General features: G+C 29.7%; 1 protein-coding gene across 4 annotated transcripts in view; it reads left to right on the top strand.

The window, feature by feature from the left end:
• LOC107438721 (potassium channel subfamily T member 2) overlaps positions 1-22527 on the top strand; it is a 497563-nt gene that overhangs the window by 411690 nt on the left and 63346 nt on the right. For all 4 annotated transcript variants that reach the window (XM_071179918.1, XM_071179919.1, XM_043041898.2 and 1 more), the window contains 3 exons: positions 7749-7932; positions 13953-14117; positions 20742-20878. In XM_071179918.1, coding sequence (XP_071036019.1) covers positions 7749-7932; positions 13953-14117; positions 20742-20878 — 486 coding nt within the window. The remainder of the gene's footprint in view (positions 1-7748; positions 7933-13952; positions 14118-20741; positions 20879-22527) is intronic.

Raw genomic sequence — 22527 nt, 5'->3', positions numbered from 1 at the left:
TTAGAGTATTTCTTTCTTTCTTAAACTTGTAGACATCATTATCAGAAGGCAGACATCACCAGATATCATTTTTACACCATTAGAAGAGAGGTAGTGGGAAAACACTAATTCATGTTTAATGAAATGTTGTCATGCTCTCCTAGATTAACGATGTTAGTCTAATAGTTAGTCTAAAAACAATGTTATTCTATCAACGATGTTCGTCTAATAACAATGTCCATCCAATAATAATGTTATTGGAAAAGAGGCAACAGTATAAAAGTGACTGCTGTCTGATATGTGACTGATATCATTAAATCTATTAAATTAAGTAGAATGAGATGGGCCGGGCATGTAGTGAGAATGAGCCCAGAACGAACAGCATTGAGAGTCTCTAATGCAGCCCCCCCCCCAATAAAAGGCCAAGAGGAAGGCCCAAAAAGAGATGGAAGGACTGTGTGGATGAGGATTTTGCCATCCTAAAAGTAAAGAACTGGAAAACAATTTCTGGGAGAAGGGCAGAATGGGAAAAGCTTCTGAGGAAGGCCCTGGCTCACAAAGGGCTGTCGTGCCAATGCTTATGATGATCTAAATTACTATACATTCGAAGAAGTATTAGCAAACCAACTATCTTGTTGATCAAATTTTAGATAAAGAAATACAATTTTCTTTTTTTTATACGCTGTAAAACATTTTTGTGAATAGTTGCTATTATTTTTTGATGTTTAGGTAAACTAGAATTTTTTACAATGCATGTAGTCACATTTTTATTTTTTTCCCTGTTACAGTTTTATTTATTTATCAATTCGTATGGTTATTTGCAGACAATAAGTATTTTCATGTGCATTAGAATCAATTTTATGGCTTTATTGCAAAAACATTCATGGTTTTATAAGCAAGCATAATTTTATTAATTTTGTGTCTGGTTTCCTAACTTAAAATACCGTCTCCACTAATTAATTAGCATATTTGAGGTTCGTCCCAAACTGTTGAGATTGAGTCATAGAACGTGAAGATTCGATCATAATATTAAAAGTTAGGGTGGTCCGTCTCGCACCATCTAAAGAGAACAACGGCAATCTAAAAGGGAATGTTGTGTAAATTATAGTACAATAGCAATAATTGTGGAGAGATATCAATCGTGTTTGGATCATAAAAGATATTTTTTATTGACTATTGATTTTCTCTTGTAAGGCGATACTAGTATAAAAGCGATGTCATTAGTGTAATAGCAATGCTTTTCTAAAAAAGATGATAGTCTTAATGTCAATGCTGTGATAAAATATCACAATCAACGATGGCCAAAATAGCAATTTATTCAGATTCACTATGAATGCTATAAATTACGCTAAACAATGCTATTTAAATTGACACTTAAGTGAAAATGTAATTAAATAATTAAATTACTCACATATTAAATTGCCACAAATATGTGATACTTCAATTTTATTTTATTTTTCGAAACATGCTTTTAAATTAAAAGTTTGGATTTCGATTGTTTAAAACAGTTAAGAATAATTGTCTGAGTCAAAAAATAATAATAATAATCACTAGTTATTTGAATAGCATACAAATCAACGAAAACCGGCATGTTATAAAAAAACTGCACTACTTTGTAAATGACAGTTTTTGTTTGCGGAAAATAAATTTTACATTTTTATTAAAAAAAATATCTTGGAAAAAGTTAATGTTATTTGGTTTTTTGTATAATAAGTCAAATGCACGGCAGTAGAAATTTTGAACTGCTTATATAAATGACTCTAAGAAGATTCCCAGAAAATATTTTTTTAACTTGAAATATTTTAAGATTTCCTTCGATTTTTTTCTACAATTTATTAATTAAAAGTAGCTATTCATTTCTTACGCTAGTTTGGTTTGCTAGTTTGGTTTGTCACAGAAATTGCCAAGTAGATATGAATTTATTTGACATGAATGTGCCAAGTTCACTATTGCACATACTAAAATGACTAAATCGCACCATCGCATACACTAAAATGACATCGTAATACCAAATTGGCTAAAACTTTCCTTCAAGAAAAGGAATTTTAATGACAAATATTTTCATAAGCATGACAAAATGGACGAAACAAAGCTTACACATAATAATATATTTATAAGCTAACACTCGATATGATTGATGGGCCTTAATGTGACATGTATAAGAAAATCCACTGCTTTGATTCGGGAAAGTATTGTCAAATGATCCCTATTTAAAAAACATTTTACTAATTTGCTTTCTTTTGCTAGACAATTCATGAAAATTTAGTAAACCAAATTTAAAGATCGATTTTCCAGTCAATTAGGTATTTACTACTCGAGAAGAAGAATTCGTGATTGGGCCCTAATGTGATTTAAATTACATGGTTCGGTCTAATCACGTGGTTGTGCCTGACTGGTTAACATTATGGTAATTAGGAATGATTAATTATTATGCTAAATAAATGTTCGGATCAGATTTAATTGGATACTTGTAAGTAACGTCACGAGTGTGTATCGAACCAGATTATTTTTTCTTAATCGTGCAGTAAGCAAATGCCTTACTTAAGATGGCATCGCTTGCAGGCATCCAAATCAAGATTTTTCTCCATAAAATCGAGCAAGCGCAGTTTGAAGAATCTATCTCGCAGACAGCTATAAAAAAAATATATGTACTTAAACGAGGGGTGGTATGAAGCAGGCTCGTCTGGAACTTTCTCCTTGTTAAAGATTCAAAATTCAGTACAATTTTTATAATTTCAATTTTGAGCATTTTCCGCTTTTAAGCTAGAAATTATGATTGCACGTGTTTTTGTGAAGGTAATTCAAACTGCAAAAGTTATTGACACATCTACCCATTCTTATTTTTCTTGACAAACTACGGCCAAATTACACTTTTTTGCTCATTTGTGTTTTTTAAAACTTCTTGACCGCATTGCAACAGTTGAACTCATTTAACTTTATCAAAGAATCAAGTAATATAATTTGAACTCAATAATTATTTTTATTAATTCACATTATTTAAATTAAGAATATATACATCATATATTTTAATACTCAACTAACTACATAACTATTTACTTTTTATCTACATAAATCATATCCCTATCATATCCATAGTTTATTTTTTGCTTCGCACGCGCATTATATTATCTATGTTTCTCCAATAAACCACAATGAAGTATCACTTCAATTTCGCCAGCCATTTCGAATGCAATCGGGGAAAAAACAACTCCCTAATTATTGAAAATAATGAAACTGGAGGACATTTCGAAAACACAGTATAATTACTAGTTTAATACTTAGAACATACTTAATGAACACTCCAGACGAATAGAAATTCATTTTATATTTTTTCTCTTATAATAATGGATTGAATTCTGTATTTATTTTTTTTTTACAATGCTTACATCTTCCCTTCTTTTACAGTTATTTAAGTACTCTATACAATTTCTATAATTTTTCAAAAGATTTTAAATAATTTGGTTTAAATATTAAAAGAAAACTAACAAATCGAAACAAACAAACTTGTGAAGTTAAACAGATTAGCATTCTGAAGACATATTTTGTCAATAATATATCTTGTTATACACAGTATATTTATTACAAGCTATATAATTCATTACATGCTATATAATTTGCTATGGTAATACGTATTTTAAAAAAATTTTCTTAACTTTATATTGATCTTTTTTTTTAATATTTCACTGCGCTTTTGAATGGGTGTTTTTTAATGATTTTAAACTTGTATAATTAGATTTTAAAAAAATTGAATAATTTTAAATGTTTTATTTAATTTAAAAAACATCAAAATTTTAATAAATAATTATAAATTTTTCCTAATACTGATTCCGCAATTTCTTTCAAAACGGAGCAAATTTCTAACAATTATTTACAAGAAATTTTATACTTTTATTTCAAGAATAATTGCTTTTTCAAGAAAATTGCTTTTTATTTTCATTGTTTTCTTTTTTCTTTATTGCTTCAGTAACAAGTGAAATTACTTTGAAACACGTTTTTTTTAATGGCAGCTAACCATAACAAAATAAAAAAAAGACTAATAAAACTGTTCCAGAGTTTTTTCTCAGTCTCAGAATCGGTAGAAGAATTCAAAACATCTGTCATGTTTTCAGTAACTTATATTTATTGATCCACAAAAATTGTCATTTGGTTGTGTTTCTCTTGCTGTCTGCGAGGAGCTTAACTAAGTCTCATTAGAAGTATATAATCAATAAACTAAGTTATATTCAGAACCCTAATAAAAGGAACATATTGTATTTAATACAATATGTTCTTTTACATAGCGTATTAAAAACCTTAATGAATTTTGGTTTATACATGATAACCAAACATATTGCACTTTGGAGGGTGACTAAGTGACAATTGTTTTGGTTATGTGTTGATATATATGAGTGATCAGTATGTGTGTTCAAGAATCAGGACAGTAATCGTCATTTTGAAATCTCAATTCCATCTTTGTAAAAAGTGCTCTTTGTTTTCGAACTTTATCTGTATATTTGATTATTTAAAGCTGTTTTTTATCGCTAGATGATTTTTCACTGCTCTTAAACCTGATCATAAACGTATTAAAGCCATCAGTTCAAAATCTATTTTCCAGTTTTGCTAACTATACGATAAAACTTGCTCTTATTGATGTGATTCAAATTTATTGTCAAATTGATAGCATACCTGATTATTACCTTTCCTTAAATAGAATTTTTCTGTAAATTAATTTTCCAGATATACACTTAAATATATTTTGATATAATATAATTACAGTCAAATATGATTTCAATATGTAAGACTTATTTTAAGACTAAGTAAGGTAAAAGAATTATCAGACTTTCCTTCTTAGTAAGACACTAGAGCCATGGTGACTAAGGTGATAGAGCACTTGCTTCCCAATGAGATAACTCAGGTTCGAATCCCAGTGATGACAGCGTCCGGCTCACTCGGACAACAGTGTTGACATAAAATATCCGTATCTGATCCGAGTATAAATTTACTTCGCAACTTTCAAAAAGAAAACTTGTTCCCGTGAAGTAAAAAACTGTTGTGACTATGGATTTACTTCGTAACTTTTACAAAAAAAACTTGTTTGTGTATGGAAAAAAAACTGTTGAGGTTATAGATTTACTTTGGGTTATAGGTTATTGAGGTTGTAGATTATTACGGCTTTGCACAACCAACCCAGCTGTCACTTTAAAATCGTTAATATTACTGAATTCCTTTTACAGAACGGTGGAAGAAGTTAGAATGCATGGAAAAGCCAAATCCGAAATACTATATGCTAATAATTTATATTGTGTTGTTCAGTATTTTAGCAAACTGTACCCCAGGAGGACCCCCTTAACTGTCCCCAGCACCAGTTGTTGTTAAATCTAAATAAGGAACACCGTTAAGCCACGTTATTTTGTCTGGTACAAGAGAAATCTAATAAAAAGACAGATCCAGCATCCGAACAAAATTTCTAATAATTTATTCAATGCAGATTTTAAAATTTAATTATACATAATAATAATATAATTCATAATAATAAATTGTCAATGCTAATAACATAACTAATAATTCTAATAACAGAATTAATAGTAATAATAGAGCAAATAATAATAATAACTCTGAAGTATAATTGCTCATAACTACTATAAAAAAATTAATGCTTTTATTTCGGATTTTTTATTGTTTTCTTTCTGAAAAACTCTTTAAAAAAACTAGATATTTAAATTTTTTGAAGATAGTTTAAAAAATTTTGTCTCTATATTTGATATTAGGAAGATTTACTATGGGCTAGAATAGTCTTTAAGGCGAAAAATTATGTGTCCCAAAGCCACCTAACTTAATATGGTACTTAATTACGGAAAACATTGTTTGAAAATTTCCTCAGCATTTAGAATAAAGTTTTACTTATATATTCATTGAATATATAGGTAAAACATTAAAGAAATTCATGAAATATTCATTGTGATTTTAACAAAATATTAAAACAAAAGTCTCAAAAGTGCTTCAAAGCAACCCCACTTTATGGTATAGATTTCAAACTTTTATATCATTATTTTTTGAGTATTTACCCATATCTCGAGTACTAGAGTGTCCATTTTTACCTTTCTTTTTTTGAGTACTGGGAAATTATCTATGACTAAGTTTTATTTGCATTCGATACTATTTTGAGCATTTGGAAATCATAATCGAGCATTTTTTAAGCGAGAAATTTATGCTGGAATTGTATCCAGACTGATAAGTTTAGATTTCATTGATCCTCTTAAGGATATTCTAGATATCTAAATTTACACTTGGTTTCATGGTTATACTCCCATTGGGAAAGTTACTCTGTAAGACTAAGCTCGAGCTTATGGACTCTAAGATAATCTCTGATATGACAAACTGACAAAGTCAAAATATTGCAAGTCTTTTCTTGCGTTTAGCACAAAAATGTTGTCAGCTAATAAATCAATGAAGAATTTATTTAAACTAAAATAAACCATTGATTTTAGGATATTCATTAAACTCGTCTGAGGTACATATTTTTTCTGTTATAGTTAAAGAAATATCAACAAATCATAGTTTACTTCTCATTCATTCTAACATTTTTTAGCATTTTAACTTTGTTCATTTGAGTAGCCTGTAATAATCAGGCTTCCATGAACAATTATAGGTTGATAGTTTGTTTTACAATAGTCATGTTCTGAAAAAAGCAATTCAGCACACCCACAAAATTTAGGATAAGGATCTTGAAATCTGTAAACATGTCAAAACTGAGCAGCAGACAATCCTCTTTCATTCTATATTTTAAAAATCTGAAGTATTTTCAAGTCAGTTTTAATATATCTGAAAATAAAGTTTATTTTTAAGTTACATCCGCAAATAAAATGTTGTTTGAAAAAGCATTATTTTGCATAAAGAATTGAAATAAGATAAGTAATTTTGCTATTTCGAATTACAAAAGCAAGTATAAATACCGTGTAAGAAACTAACTGCAACTATAGGCTAACAGATGATATTGCCGGATTGAGAAAACTAACAATGATTTCAAAATTACCATCATTTCCAGAAACACTGAGGAAATTAACAATAATTTTAAAGTAACCATCATTTTCAGAAACACTGAGGAAATTAACAATGATTTCAGAGTATCCATCATTTTCAGAAGCGCTGAAAAAATTAACAATGATTTTAAAATAACTATCATTTTCAGAAACACTGAGAAAATTAGCAATGATTTCAAAATAACCATCAATTTCAGAAACACTGTTACGCAGTCAGTAATTCAAAAACTTGTGGGAATATTTCACTTGAAATTTTCCTGCTGCAAAATTAGACTTCTTTTTTAGTTAGCAGAAGCATTGACAAACTTCATGATTAATTTTAAAACTTAATTTGTATCAAGGTTTTATTTCTTAAGCAAGGCAGAACAAACTGTAGATTTACGTCTCCTTTTTCTCTTTAATTGATTTTTCAAACTGTCGGTCATTTTTGGGACAGCCGGCTTAGGCTACCTCATTTCCTAAAATGAGACTGCTATCTCGTTTCCTTTGAGCCATATTACGAGTCAAATTTGTTCAGTTTAAGGCTCCTATACTATGTCTAATTCAGGGGCTCTAGTTCAGTTAATTCTCATTCATATTAAGAACCTGCATAAAAAGCAATGTTCTCTATATTTCTCCTGAAAAAATAATTTTCGCTCAAAGAACCACCACCGAAAGAAATTTCTCTTTATTGGCTGTTCGAGCTTAAATTTATGTAATTATATGATTTTAAAAATTATATGTAAATTAATCTCAAAGGCTTTATTTTAGTGTCTGTGGTTTCCAACACTTCCAACGTTCCGGCAACTACGAGGTGGACCTTTTCAAAAGCCTCTACTTTGTGGTGGTTACTTTTTCGACTGTCGGATATGGTGACTACAGACCAGATGTTTGGCCATCACAACTTTTTATGGTCGTGATGATTTGTGTCGCTCTCATCGTTCTTCCTACGCAGGTAATTTCATTTCGACTGACTTTTATTTCTTTTTTAATATGAACACATTTTCAATTTATAACAATAATTTTAAACTATTTCTTACTCAAACTTTACTTGTTATATATTATTATTAGTTAATGTTTCTATTATGTGTTACTGTTTTTATTATGTGTTATTGTTTTTAATATGTTAATTTCTGATTTTTCTTGATTCTCTGAAAAAATAAATAAAATAAAAAGTATGTCTTTGAACAATATAAAAGTCAGGAAATTGCTGATACGTCTGGGTCTAGACTAGCAAATTCACAAACTCACCAAAATTTTGATTTGGTATAATTCGAAATAGAGACAATTAAAAAAGTATATTAATTTATTAAACCACACTAATTACATCCAAAAACAACTTGCAATCTTTTCAGCCAGACTCACTCTGTTTTCACTAAAAATTTTAATATCGAAATAAAAATTTTATTACACGCGACGTTCATGATACTGCGTTGAGTGCTTCATTATTTTTCTTTCTTTTATGAGCCCTGCTTTCTTTAAAGTCCTGACAGTAAATGTCCATGAAATTTGAAGTTTGGCATTATTTGACTCAGATTAAAAGGATTAAATGAAAATATTATTTTCCTTTTGGGAAAAGAAACATTCAGATAAATTTCCGTTTTAGAATTAAAGTTATTTCATGAATAATTCGTTTTAACTCTGACGTAGGATTTAATTTTATTGTTATAGCAATAAAGTTAAGTTCACTTCGAAAATAAGGAACTTCAACATGAAATGTTGTCTCATCTTGAAACTCTCTTATTAAAAAATAACCATTGTTTAACAATGACTGAATAGAGCTAATTTCTTATTCCATACAAGTAAAATCTCTTTTCATAAAAATATAATAATGCAAAATGTGTTTAAAATATAGATTTCGTTGTATTAGAAAAATTAAATAAAACTCAGTATATTTTAATATTAACTAGCTTAGCAATCCAAATATAAATCAAAGCTGGTTCGTCGGGGCTAAAGCTTGTTGCAATTTTTGAGGTGCTTGTAAACAACCTAATAAGTTATAACAATCTTCTCTAAAGAACTAAAAGAAAGTTTTTTTAATCATGAAAAAGTATTTTTGAATCATGAATCAAATTTTTCCAGCCATGAAAATAAATGAGATGATATCTGAACGATCAAATTAAAAAATTTTTTTTTTCAAATACTTAAAATATTTTTACATAAACCAACTAGCTGTTCATTTTTATTTTTTTAAGAAGATAGACGAGACCCCATTGTTTACCATTTATAAATCTAAAATAAACCAGATTTTGAGAGTTTGACCGCCATTCATATGTTTTAAGCTCATAAATATTAAAGACACTCCATACGGATTATTCATTGGAATAAGAAGATAATAGGAAATTTACTTTGAGGAGTGTTTTCTCAGCAAAAGATCAAAGGGTACACACAATTCAATTTTAACTGGCGGCTTTGCCCGAGGCTCTCGGGGGAAAAAAGCACATTATGGATGAAATAATCTATACCAACAGTATATGATTTTTTTAATTAGTATTTGTGATATTACTATGTAATAATAAACTTTGTTAACAAAGCACACCGGTACTAGGAATACTTCTTTTTTAGCCATGCTACAAATTTTCGTAATAGTCAAGATTTATCCTAATCGTAATTCTCGAAAATAGTTATCAATGACACTAATATCTTTGTAATTAGCTTTTTTTTATCACTATATTAAAAAAAGAAAATTCTTACCGTGTTAATTTTCATCTCGATATATTTTCACTTAGTAAAACACTTGCATATTTTACTGCCCTTTCCAGTAACTTCCCATTATTAGTTTTATCGAAAACAACGCTAACCAAAAGAAAATTAAATTAAACTTAGTATTATTGAATTCGTGGTAGTCAAGATTTACCACAACTTCAGTTTTCCAGATAAGTTGACATTTAATATGTAACTTCAATTTTGTTTTATTAATTCTGGATAAATTCACATGACTTGAGTTTATACACTCCGTTGGAGCAGATGGTTATGGCATGGCTCACACCACTGATTGGTGAGCTGTAGTAGTGAGTTCGATCCTCGAGGCCGACAAAACAAGTAACGGGTATACGCAACAAGGTGCACATTTAAATCTATCGTGGTTGAAAATCCTCTGGTTGGTTGTTATGTGGTAGTTTGGAGTGCCAGGTACGTATCCACGTCTGGGAGAAAAGAAAAAAAGAAGAAGAAGAAAAAGTTTGGAGTGCCAGCTGAAGAGCAGTCCATGACATTTGACCAGGGTAAAAATTATATGGAACTCCTATCATGGTCGTTAAAAGATTGAATCCTAAATGGAGTTAGGTGCATGGCCATGGTTGGATGATGATGATTTAAGTTTATAAAAGCAAGATTTGATAGTGTTATGGCAAAAGAGTGAAAACGTGTTTTGATACACCTTTTTAAATACTTATTCAATTATATTTACGTCACAAACTTATCTATTTTGATTTTAGTGGTGCTAACCCAACGTAGGAAAAAACAGTTGATGATTGAAATAGTTGAAAGCATACTATAAAATTCCAACTGGAAAAATCATTTTTGATCGAAACGCTTAAAACTAGCAAAGTCACTTATATTTTCGCTTATCTCCCAATGAGGTGAACCGGGTTCAAATCCCAGCGATGGCTGGTTGATATGAATTCCGCATCCGGCTTGCACCGACCACAGTACTGGCATGAAATATTCTCAGTGGTAGAAGGATCATGTGTTAAAGTCCCCTTGTCGTCAGGCTAATCTTGGGTGGTCCTCGTGGTCTTCATCTCCATGTAACCCAAATGCGGGTTAGTTCCATCAGAAGGTCCTCCACGAAGGCAAATTTCTCCCAATACTTGAAACAGGAGTTCCCTTGTCTTCTGGATTGGGTTCAAAATTACAAGGCTACGTAGTTGAACATTAGTAGTCGTAAACCCAAAAATTGGGTCGGCTGTTCAACGACGGTTATAAAGTTCTGTTAAAACTACTTTTCCAAGTCGATTTTAAAATGAGTGAACTATCTTCCATTGTCACTGTCGTTTATCTTTCAAGCCCTTAGCTTTCTTCACAATCATCAAATTAAAATCATTTATTTTGCTAATTTAGTATTCTATAAAAGTTTTTTAAAAAAATTCCCTGAAAAGACAATTTTAAGCCCTACCATTTTGAACTCAGTTAAAAGTTCTGCTTAAGTATTTTGCAAAGGATATTCTGTCTCGGCATTTAAGACGACCGCAGCTGAAATTTTCCTCTTGGGGGTTTTACAAGGAAGGAAAAAGCAATAATTCTTTCTGTAAACTCAGTCGCATTTCATTTCCTGTTCAAAGTGTGAAAGTGAGCTCAAACCTTTGTGAATAACTGATCTTTTCATAGCGAAGACTGCAGGCTGTGGATTTAGGGAAATCTCAAGTTTAAAATTCGATATTTTCTTTCCCTTTTTATAGTGAAAGACTTATTTTTTTATAAAAAAAATCTCTTGACTTTTGAATATTCTTCACTTACTTTTCGAAACATCAGGCAAATGTAACTTCGAATGTTTATATATAAAAGAGAAATAGAAAAAGGATTAAAATATACTTTTTTAAATTCTACAAATGATCTAGCGGTATCAAGGGGGACAAGTTGCCACATTTATTTAAGAGGAATACTTTTTTTTTAATATTTTGAATACTTTTTTGAAGTTTTATAACTGGAAAATAGTTTCGGGAGATATTTTTTTAATATATGAGTTTATATTTTTGAGGAGGGATGTATTTTTAAAAACTTTTGGTGACCTATATTTTTTTAGCTGAATTTATTATATCTTCCACTGTCAACTCACTAGGACAAAATAGAAGAAAAAGATAAGTCTTTTTCAAGCAGGGATTTAGTTGGACAGAAACTGTTTTTTCTTTCTTTTTTTTTAATAAGCTTTTGGGGAATATGTTTTTAAACCTCTTTTGGTAATAAATAATCCTCCAGCCATTTCATTTTCAATTCATACAGCTTTGTGATCTCAAATAAACAAATAATATTTTTAAAAAATTGAAGTCAACAAAGGTCAACAAAGAATAAATTTATATCCAGCTAAATATCTTATATAAGATAAATATTTTTCTCCCGTGTGAAACTATAATTAATTAATTAAATTTAATTAATGAATTAATATTTAAAAAAAACTGTGTGTCATCCACTACATTTTTAAAAAAAATTATTAGAAATTAAATAAAAACTATTTTATTAACGATTGAAAATTTGAACAAGATATATAAATATATATAGGGAGAAAGTGAACTAATAATAGGAATAGAAAGAAAAAAAAGACAAAGCACAATTTTAATCTTTGCTTTTGTTGAACTGGAATATATAGTAAAGCCGTTTATAAAAAATTTGCAGATCATCCAAGGCACTCAAGTTTTTTTCCCTTTTAAATCACAGTTTATAATGAAATTGCGTCTTAATTATAAATCCTCTTCTCAAACAACAAATAAGCAATGCCACTTGAGTTCAAGGAAAAAATATTCCTCAAAATATTCAGGACTATTGTTTTCCATTCAAGACCAATTTTCTCAATTGATTATTTGCATTTAAGGAAGAAGAAGATCACGAATATCCACACATGTGACCTATGACGTCAGTGTCAGCTGATTCTTTATAAGCAAAGCGGCGTGTCAAAGTTGAGCTAAGTTTCTCCAAATAAGTTAGAATGTTAATTAAATAGTTAATTTATAAGTTAAACTTTCACCGTGATTGAACCTTAGATTCATTATATATGTTTTTTATTGTAACAGTGATGTATTTTTGATTTGTGTACCTGGCAACTTCGATGCATAATTAGTTTATGTTCTACATGGCTTTGTGCCTGTCTTTGTGATAAGTAAGAAATATATAGTGAAATAATTTAAATATTTGTTAAAGAATACGGATTGTTTCATTTAAATTTTGATACATGAGAGTTGATACTTGAGGGGCTTAGCTAACTTGAAATAGAATGGAAAGAACAATTGCTGACGTAAATAAGTATAACGTTTTAACAACCAATCAGGATCGAAGCTACGTCACTTTCAGGTATCCCATTGGATGCCTACAGGTGACGTCATTGTAAGTATATCGTAGTATTTGTAAGTATATCGTTGCATACAAATACTTACTAACCTAGAAAAATAATTTATGAAATGAAATTTACTTTTGTCACCTTAGCTAAGAATATGTTGTTTAGCATGCAAGTTTTATAATAAAAGTTATATCAAAAATATTTTTTATAACTTTATACCAAAAAAATGTTATTTTTAACTTTTTGTAAAATTTTCAACAGGGTTGCTTCAAATTTCGTTGTAAGTCATTAAAAGAATTAGCAGGATGTGAAGAAATTTGGTACTTTATATTTGTAGAAAACAGTCAGAATCGTCAAACAGTGACACCTCCGCTGTATGGCATTCCAAATTTAAAAAATCTTTTACATCTACATTAATATTTAATATTTTAGAAAACAATTCGAATTCAATTATTTTCAAAACATTTCATTTATTCGCAAGTTTGTGCTTCCTGTATCATTCGAATAGAAATATATTTATTGCTAATACAATACGATAACAATTCATTTATATTTTAGCAATTGTGGTTATGCTCTTTTGTCCTTAAATCTTACAAACTAATTTCTGAAAAGTTTCAGACTTAGAAATTAAAAAGTACAATTACAAAAAATTAGATTAACAATGTCCTTATCAGAGTTTGAGATTTAGATTGACGCCATTAGCCTTCTCGATGTTAATTAAAAAGCATTCCTGAGTGCAAGCTTTTTGTCCAAAAATCTGCCATGAAGTTATTTTCCTTTACAGAATCAAGTTAAACATAAAATCATTATGACTGACAAAATGGGACAAACTGCCTGAATCTAGCTAAAGAAACTTTCTGCTTGCTATTACAGTACAAAATTGAAAAAAATTTGAATTTAATTAACTTTTCTATTTAAAATTATAAAATATTTTCATACCAATATATTCCAAAAGTTTTTAGTTTATTTCGTTTTGGTTTTTTCAGTTTGAACAGCTGGCGTACACATGGATGGAGCGGCAGAAGCTAGGTGCCACTTACAGCATGCACAGAGCTCAAAGTGAGAAACATGTCGTTGTCTGTAGCACAACATTACGTGCAGACACCATCATGGACTTCCTAAACGAGTTTTACGCCCATCCTTTACTACAAGTATGTAATATAATAAGTAACCATGTTAAAAATAACTAACAAGCCCCATTCAGAATTATTGCTATTATTATCCATGTAATTAAAATATATTTAGATACGTTTGTAATCGATATAGATATGCAATGTAAACTATGTAAAACCCAATATTAGCTTCAATTTTCTGTTGCTAACTAGCTACATTCAGAATTATTGCTATTAATATCCATGTAATTAAATATATTTAGATACGTTTGTAATCGATATAGATATGCAATGTAACTGATATAAAAACCAATATTAGCTTCAATTTTCTGTTGCTAACTAGCCTCATTCAGAATTATTGCTATTCTTATCAAAGTAATTAAAATATATTTAAAAACGTTTGTAATCGATACAGATATGCAATGTAAACAATGTAAAACCCAATATTAGCTTCAATTTTCTGTTGCTAACTAGCCTCATTGAAAATTATTGCTATTCTTATCCATGTAATTAAAATATATTTAAAAACGTTTGTAATCGATACAGATATGCAATGTAAACAATGTAAAACCCAATATTAGCTTCAATTTTCTGTTACTAACTAGCCTCATTGAAAATTATTGCTATTCTTATCCATGTAATTAAAATATATTTAGATACGTTTGTAATCGATATAGATATGCAATGTAAACGATGTAAAACCCAATATTAGCTTCAATTTTCTGTTGCTAACTAGCCTCGTTCAGAATTATTGCTATTCTTATCCATGTAATTAAATATATTTAGATACGTTTGTAATCGATATAGATATGCAATGTAACTGATATAAAAACCGATATTAGCTTTAATTTTCTGTTGCTACGTTGTATTGCATATCATGCTAAAAACCATTTTTCTCCACCTGCTAAATTCCCAACGTGTTCGTGATGTATATAAAAAGGGCTCGCGAAAATGAAATTGTAATGGCAAAACTTTCAATGACGAAGGTAAAAAAATATTAAACTACCTATATGTGGGACTATAAAAACAATTATATGTATAACCATGTGTTCGGATAAAGTGTTTTCAAAAACAGCACCCCAAAACAGTTTAAAATTTTAATGAAAATATTTGTTTTCTAAATAATAAAAATTTTTCAAGCTTCTTTTTTACCGAAACTTTAAATAAACACTTTGAATTAATTTCTAAAAACAAATATTTCGTAAAATCAAAGTAAAATAAAAAAATTTAAGTTGACATGCACTCCAATTCAAATTGGAGAATTATCTATAGTGCTACTACTTAATAATTTCTTCCCAAAGTCAAAGCGATAACCGAATTTTACGTAAAATACAGAACATACTCATGACTACCACGAACTAATGCACATAAAAATTTATAAAAAAATAAAGACATTTTTTTAGAGAACAAAACTTGATGAATAATAGTAAATGATATTAGGCAGAAATCGAAGCTGAATTGGTCAAGTCGGTGAAATGATCATGTCAACGAAATGATCATATCGGCGAAGTAATCATATCTACGATGTGATCGTGCCAACAACACGAGCTGTAGGGTGTCGGCGAAGTGATCGTAGTGGTAAAATGAGGTGTCTGCGAATAAGTTGTCGGTTAAATGAGCGTGTCGGTGTAAGCTGTCGGTGGAGTTACCGTGTCGTTGAAGTGATGTCGGCGATATAAGTTATCGATATAGTTATCGCGTCGGCGATATTATTTGTTGGTGACGTGATATGTCGTTGAAGTGATTGCCGATGATTTGAACACGGTCCAAAATAATTTTAAACAATCACAAACACAATAGTTTAGGACAATTTAAAACAATAATTTACAAAATAAGTGAAAATAATTTTAAACAACCACAAAACAAATTGTAATCAGGATTAAATATCATATGAAAATAGTTGAAAAATTAAATGAAAAATGTATGGAGTCAATATTTTTAAGAAAACTTATCAAAACATTTTTATACCCATCGGGTAGTTCTTGAATCTTATTACTGGGTGTAAATTTATTTTTAAGAACTATGCCTACACAAACTGAAAATAACTATCTCAACCTGAAGATTTCCATTCATTATTTCTTACTTAATAATTCATGAACAAGCTCCTGTTCCAAGAAACTGTCTAATTATCAATCGATAGGTAAATCAAGATTCTGAACTACGATCAGATACTGATTTTAGCTAAGTTGCATTAGAGATGATTATCATGAAATCATACAGGTAATCTCTTACCACCTTCAATTAAAAGGGATGCGTAATCTAAAGATTATATGTAATTAAGAAAGCCCTCGCATGCACACATTGTTTTAATCAAAATATAATGTTAATGATATTGATCCAGATTTAGGAAATACATTAGCGAAACTTATCTTCAGAGTGATACTACGATATTTTAATTCCCCACATCTTGAATTTGATTTTCGATTAAATTGAAGACATAATATTAATAAATAAAAGCTATAAAAGGATTAATATACTGGTTGTCCTTAATTATAGTTGATTTTTAAACATTTAAAGTAAGAAAATGGTTAAAGTTATAAGACAGATCAGATAGATCATGTGACAAGTATGGAAAAAGATTTTTACTGTGATGAAGATGCCTTATATCAATAAATGCTGTGATTATCAATATATACTGAGAAATACATACCTGCCAACTTTTAATCCCTTCCATTATCATTTTTCCCAGTGGTATTAAAATGAAATTAAAACTTCAATTTTAAGCAAACAAATACGTTGCATTTGAAAAAACTTAAGTTGACAACCATGATAGTAACGCATATTAATATATGTGCTTAATTTTTGTAAGAATAGTGGTGATCAAAATCATTTAAAAATNNNTGATGCATACTTTGCTACCACTTTAAATATGAAAATAAAATCTTCCGGAAAATCCGGAAGAGTTGGCAGTTATGGAAATATCTAATTTTATTAAACTTTAAATTCACAAAAATCTGACTAATTGGCTCCCGCTTTATTTTCTGAAGGAGTCATAAGCAGTGATATGTATATCAAATCTAACATAACATATAATATTATTTTCGAAACTTGAAAGAAAATGTTTGGAGGAAAGGAGCCATGAAAATTGGCATGTTCTAAGTATGCCAAATGGTGATGTGTTAACTATCCGGGGTTCGGGTTGGCGGATTAATTTTGAAGAGAAAAGAGAATATTAGCCAAAAATGGAGAGCTTAAATTCTAAGGAAGAGAAATTATCGTTCGAAGTACTCAGTTAAATTAGTTAAAAAAAATAAAAGGAAATGTGTAGTCTTATACAATTTAAATGTTGAAACGCGTTACTAATCGATTGAAAATAGGTGAAAATGATTTAAATGAATAAATGCGTCTCAATATTTTTCAATAAGATTATTTTCCCTTCTTGTTATAGTTCTTATTTTTGTTTTTACTTCAAGCAATTTTCAAGAGTTAATCTTTTTCTTTCATACAGTTTTGAAAATCGTTAATTTAATTTACGACATCCAGTAAATGGGAATAAAAGATGGATGTATCAACAAAGCTATAATGTGTCTTATTCTGATAATAAATTAAAAACTTAAAGTTTACCGTTTTAATTTTACTTTATTTTATAACCGCCTTTGAACAGTCGACCCAATTTTGGGTTTACGACTACTAATGCCTCCGTAGCCTTGTAATTTTGAACTCAATCCAGAAGACAAGGAAATTCCTAGATCAGTACCCCCAAAGGTATGATTTGTTACTGGAACATGGGGGACTTTGTGACTCGACAGATTTAACGTGCATCAGTCACCATTTACTACCGGGGAGTCTTCGGCCGACGGGGACGAATCCACGCCCTCTTGGACATGGGCCCAATGCCCTACCAACCAGGCTTAGGATAAGTAGAAATGGGGATCAAACGGGACTTACATAACATATGGGTAAAATAAAGTTAATTTACGCGCTTGATAGATAATAATAAACAGGCTGAAAATTTGCGGTAGTAATCAAGAGAGCTAATATTTGTTGTAACAAAGGGGCAGACTCTGTTCAGATAAAAAGCCTTATTATTGAATAAATTTATTATTTTACTTGTATTCTCTAAATGTATGATGTCATACATTGCATGATGTATGATGTCAATATATAATGCCATTTTCATTTAAAATGTTTCTTTTTATTCTCAACAATATGGTTAAAAACACAGAAAAAACTTTTGTTTGGCAGTCAAAATTTACATAAAATTTTAAGACTTTGGCAATGTTTTCAAATTTCAAAATAAATGGTAAAGGAAACGTTCAGTAACTTTAAGCATTTAAAGATGTCTAATCGCTAGACACGCACACTTCGCAACAAAGATTTAATAACGAGAATTTAAGAAAATCAGTATAAAAAAAAAATTTTAAACTTATTAGTTTAGCATCTATTGCAAGCAAACAATCAATACATGTTTACGAGAGATTTTGCCTTTCGTGTGCAATTTGTAATGATTTTGTAAACTATTGCGCATACTTAAAAAGTGTAGATATTTATTAAATTGAATTTGTTTGAGTGTGATATTTTCAAAGTAAGTATTTAATAAAATATAGCAAAAATTATGGTATATTTTGGGATAAAGAATTGAAAAAAAATTGTATTTAAACTCAAAAACAGAAACATTTAAGAGCTGGCAAGATCTGAGAATTTAAAATAATAGTTTTGCGCTATACTTTCGTGATAAAAAGTAATCAAGTGTTCGTTTTTTTCTATAACTTGATACTCAACCGTATTTAGAAACTTAGCACGAAAATCCACATTAAATATCTTAAAAACTGAAAAATCAAGTAATTGTTTGATACTTTTAAATATTATCACGAGATACACAAATTTAATAAATGCCTCAAGTAGTACAGAGTCGTAGTAAAACGAAATGAATACAGTGAAAATACATCGAGATTACTTCGTTCTGAAAAATTCTTTTTTCTCTCTTTTCCTTTAATGAAAAATAACTAATGTTTATTTAATAAACCCTTTTCTGGTGTTAAAAAAGCAACCAACAGTTACCTATCCTGAAACCGCAGTGAAAAATATAAGTTAATCAAATAAAAAGATCTTTATACTTAATTTTCATTACTATTGAAATTCGTTGATAAAAAAAAATTAACCTGCTCAACCATAGTTAATTTAAAATTGGTAGGTGACCCACTTTCCCGTGATTACATCTTCTTAAAACATACTCGAAAGCTAATCACAGATTCGAATACTTTACCTAATTAAGAAACAGTGCTGGGGAGGGACTCTTAGCAAGGACAAACATCATCAAGTTGTCCTCTGAAACAGAACGGATGCGCCCTTGTTTTCCTTTCAACGCAGAGTAGAAAGCTATTTTATTTAAGTTCACTGCTTGGGGCAATAATTGTCTACAGTGCGTGAACAAACTAATTAAGATTCCACTGCCGAAGTACAATACTTGCAGTCAATTCAAGAACTGTGAACGAGGATTAAAACTATACGTGGCAAACGGACCTTGCTATGTAGACTGCCTTTCTTTTAATAAACCAGACATTATCTGTAATGGTTATGCCAAGAAGAGTGAAACAGCTATTAAGTAAAACCCCTTAATAAAACCACGAGAAAGAAATTATAATAACAAATGTATAATTGTGGAAATTAATGAATTTCAGTTTTAAATAACTTTATATATTAATGCTCCGATAACAGTCTTGAATTTTTAACAAGAATTTGTTACTTCCTATCTCAAAAAAGTGGTCTTGCTTTCGACTTTGGACAATTCTATTCTTTTTCTGCATTAATGTAAATATAATATTCTTCCTCGTTTATGAAGTAAAATTTCTAATATAAGAATTCAGCAAATGGGACATTCATAAACGCAGCTTCCTTACTTGCACTGAAGTTAGCTATCTAGTCGTAAAAGAATCAGTTGATTAGCATCATTGAAATTAGGGTGAACCTATTTCATGGTTCAACTTCTCCTCTTTTTTTGTTACTGGCAAATGCTGTTTTTTTCATAACCTCAAAACACCATCTAGTTGGCAATGTAACATGTTCTAGCCAGTAAATATCTTGTATACGAATCATTTTTTATACAATCGAGATTTGCGAAGAAAAATAAATTTCAATAAAATTAAAAAAGAACAGTGAGAAAAAAGTATAGTAGTATAATCATACTATGCAATAAATAATTAAATATTAAAATATTTATATTTTTAAAAGAATAATATGCCAACAGCAAAAGAAAAATTTTATTAGTAAACTGTCACACTGTAACTTATTACTATTAGTTGTGTGTATAAAATTCATCATCATATTTGGCACAGCATCCCATGGAGAGACAAGGCAAGGCCTTTTGCTGACCGTTCCTCCAGGACAACCTAATTTTTGACCTAGTCCGCCAGTCTATCTCAATTATTTTAAAATATGATTCCACGTAATCATTGTTTTGGCTTTGGTATACAGAAGAGCCTTGACATCTACAGAATAAACTTTTAAAAAATTCACGTAGCATAATTTGTTTTTAGTCTTGATTTTTTTTAATAATAATGTATAGATAAATTTAAATAGAGATCTTTGTATGCAGTTTTATGTAATGATTACCTACTTATTTCTCCAAACGTAATTATGATCCAAACTTAATTATTTCTTAAAAAACTAACTCCTAAAAATGAAAACAACCCAATCAAAATTGTCCTCTTTGTGTATTTTTAGGATTTTTATGTGGTACTTCTCTCCCCTTGTGAGTTGGATGCTACAATGAAGATGATTCTTCAAGTACCTATGTGGGCTCAGAGAGTGATTTACATTCAGGGTTCAGCTCTCAAAGATACCGATCTTACAAGAGCAAGGTATGCCCATCAATCTTCAAAGAATACCAAAAAGTCAAAATTATTTCACATACATGTAACATAACAAACCTTTAACGAATCCTTTTATGTTATTTCTTTATCTAAATTCTCTTTCTTAATTTATTACTCAAAATAGAATACTTTCGCACACTTTATTATTCACATCCGGTTTTCTTATTCTATTTTTTGGTTCAATTATGCAAGTTTTCCCTTTACTAACTGCGAGAACTACATTATTACCTCAACGTATTTAATGAACCAATTGTAGGTTTTCCCTAGCTTTTGAGAGAGAAGCACACCAGGTTTCTGAGGGTAAACCAACCAGTGAAGGAGCATTTCATATATATATTGATTAAAAATAAGAATTTGAAAGTGTTTCTTTAGATTGATTGATAACAATAGCTTACTGCCAAACAATAGGCAGTCATCTAGCAATGTTTTGGATTACCTGGTCAAATAGACTTCTCTGGAAAAATTTCTGAATTTGTTATTATGTCTGCAACACCTTGTTTATTTGAAAAAATTATAAGGTGAGTGTTTATAATATGTTTGAAGTGGAATTAATTGCATATAATAGTTCTCACTGTGAAAAAGAGAATTCAGAATATAGTTATTGAAGGTACGTTTAATTTTTTTAAGCATAATAAAGTACTGAGATAAGGGGGTGCTTAATCACTGGGTCACCAAACGATGAAAAACCAGTGAAGGAACAAGTGTTCCTTTACTGGGCATAGATTTCCCAGTGAATGAACAGTGTGTGTTAATATGTTGACACTTTTGTTTTCAATTCATGATTACGAAAAAAAATTAACATTTTCCAAGTATCTATATGTTATAATTTCAAGAATAGGCTTGTCTTTAAATATTTGTATGGCTTATAAATTCATAAAGAGCATTAAAAAATAACCAAAATTAAGTGTTCCTTTACTGGGTATTCATTCAGTGGTAAGAGCTGTGTTCGGTTGGTCTTCTTACTACTTGTTATTTGAACCTCCAAAACTTTGAAATAATATTATGTAAGTTCTCTACAATTTTTTTTACATAATTTGCAATTAGTGACAAATGTGTTGACACTGTCATTTAACTAAAATTACGAATTTTGAAATTAATATGATTTTTTAGAAGGCAAGCGAAGCTTAATTGTTCCTTCACTGGTTAGTTTACCCTATATAAGTTTACCCTTAACGAACACAGATTGTGGTACTCTATAAAAAGAAAGTAATTTAACTCGTTGATGAAACTTACAAATATTCAAATTAGGGAACGATTCGTATCACTTTTTATAAATATTTGTTTTCATTTATAAAACTTTAACAATAAAAATTAAGATTCATATCTGGCAACACGCAATTTCTTTCTCTGTCTCTCTTGCTACTTTTAATGGGATACCTGCAAGTGACGAAGTAGGGATATTTCGATCCTGATTGGTTGTTGAAACGTATCATTTGTTTACATTTTCAACTGCTCCTATCATTCTATTTCGAGTAGGCCAAGCCCGTCAAGTATCAATTCTCTTAAAGTGATACATCCTATATTCTTTCACCACAATTCTTTCACAAAGATTGCAATTCTTTCACTATATTTCTTGTTTAACACAAAGACTGGTACGAAGTCATGTGGAACATAAACAATCTAATTATGCATCGAAG

The sequence above is a fragment of the Parasteatoda tepidariorum genome, chromosome 1, assembly GCF_043381705.1.
Source record: "Parasteatoda tepidariorum isolate YZ-2023 chromosome 1, CAS_Ptep_4.0, whole genome shotgun sequence".
Classification (NCBI taxonomy): domain Eukaryota; kingdom Metazoa; phylum Arthropoda; class Arachnida; order Araneae; family Theridiidae; genus Parasteatoda; species Parasteatoda tepidariorum.
Note: the sequence above shows the minus strand (reverse complement) of the source record. Positions and strands in the feature narration are given on the sequence as shown.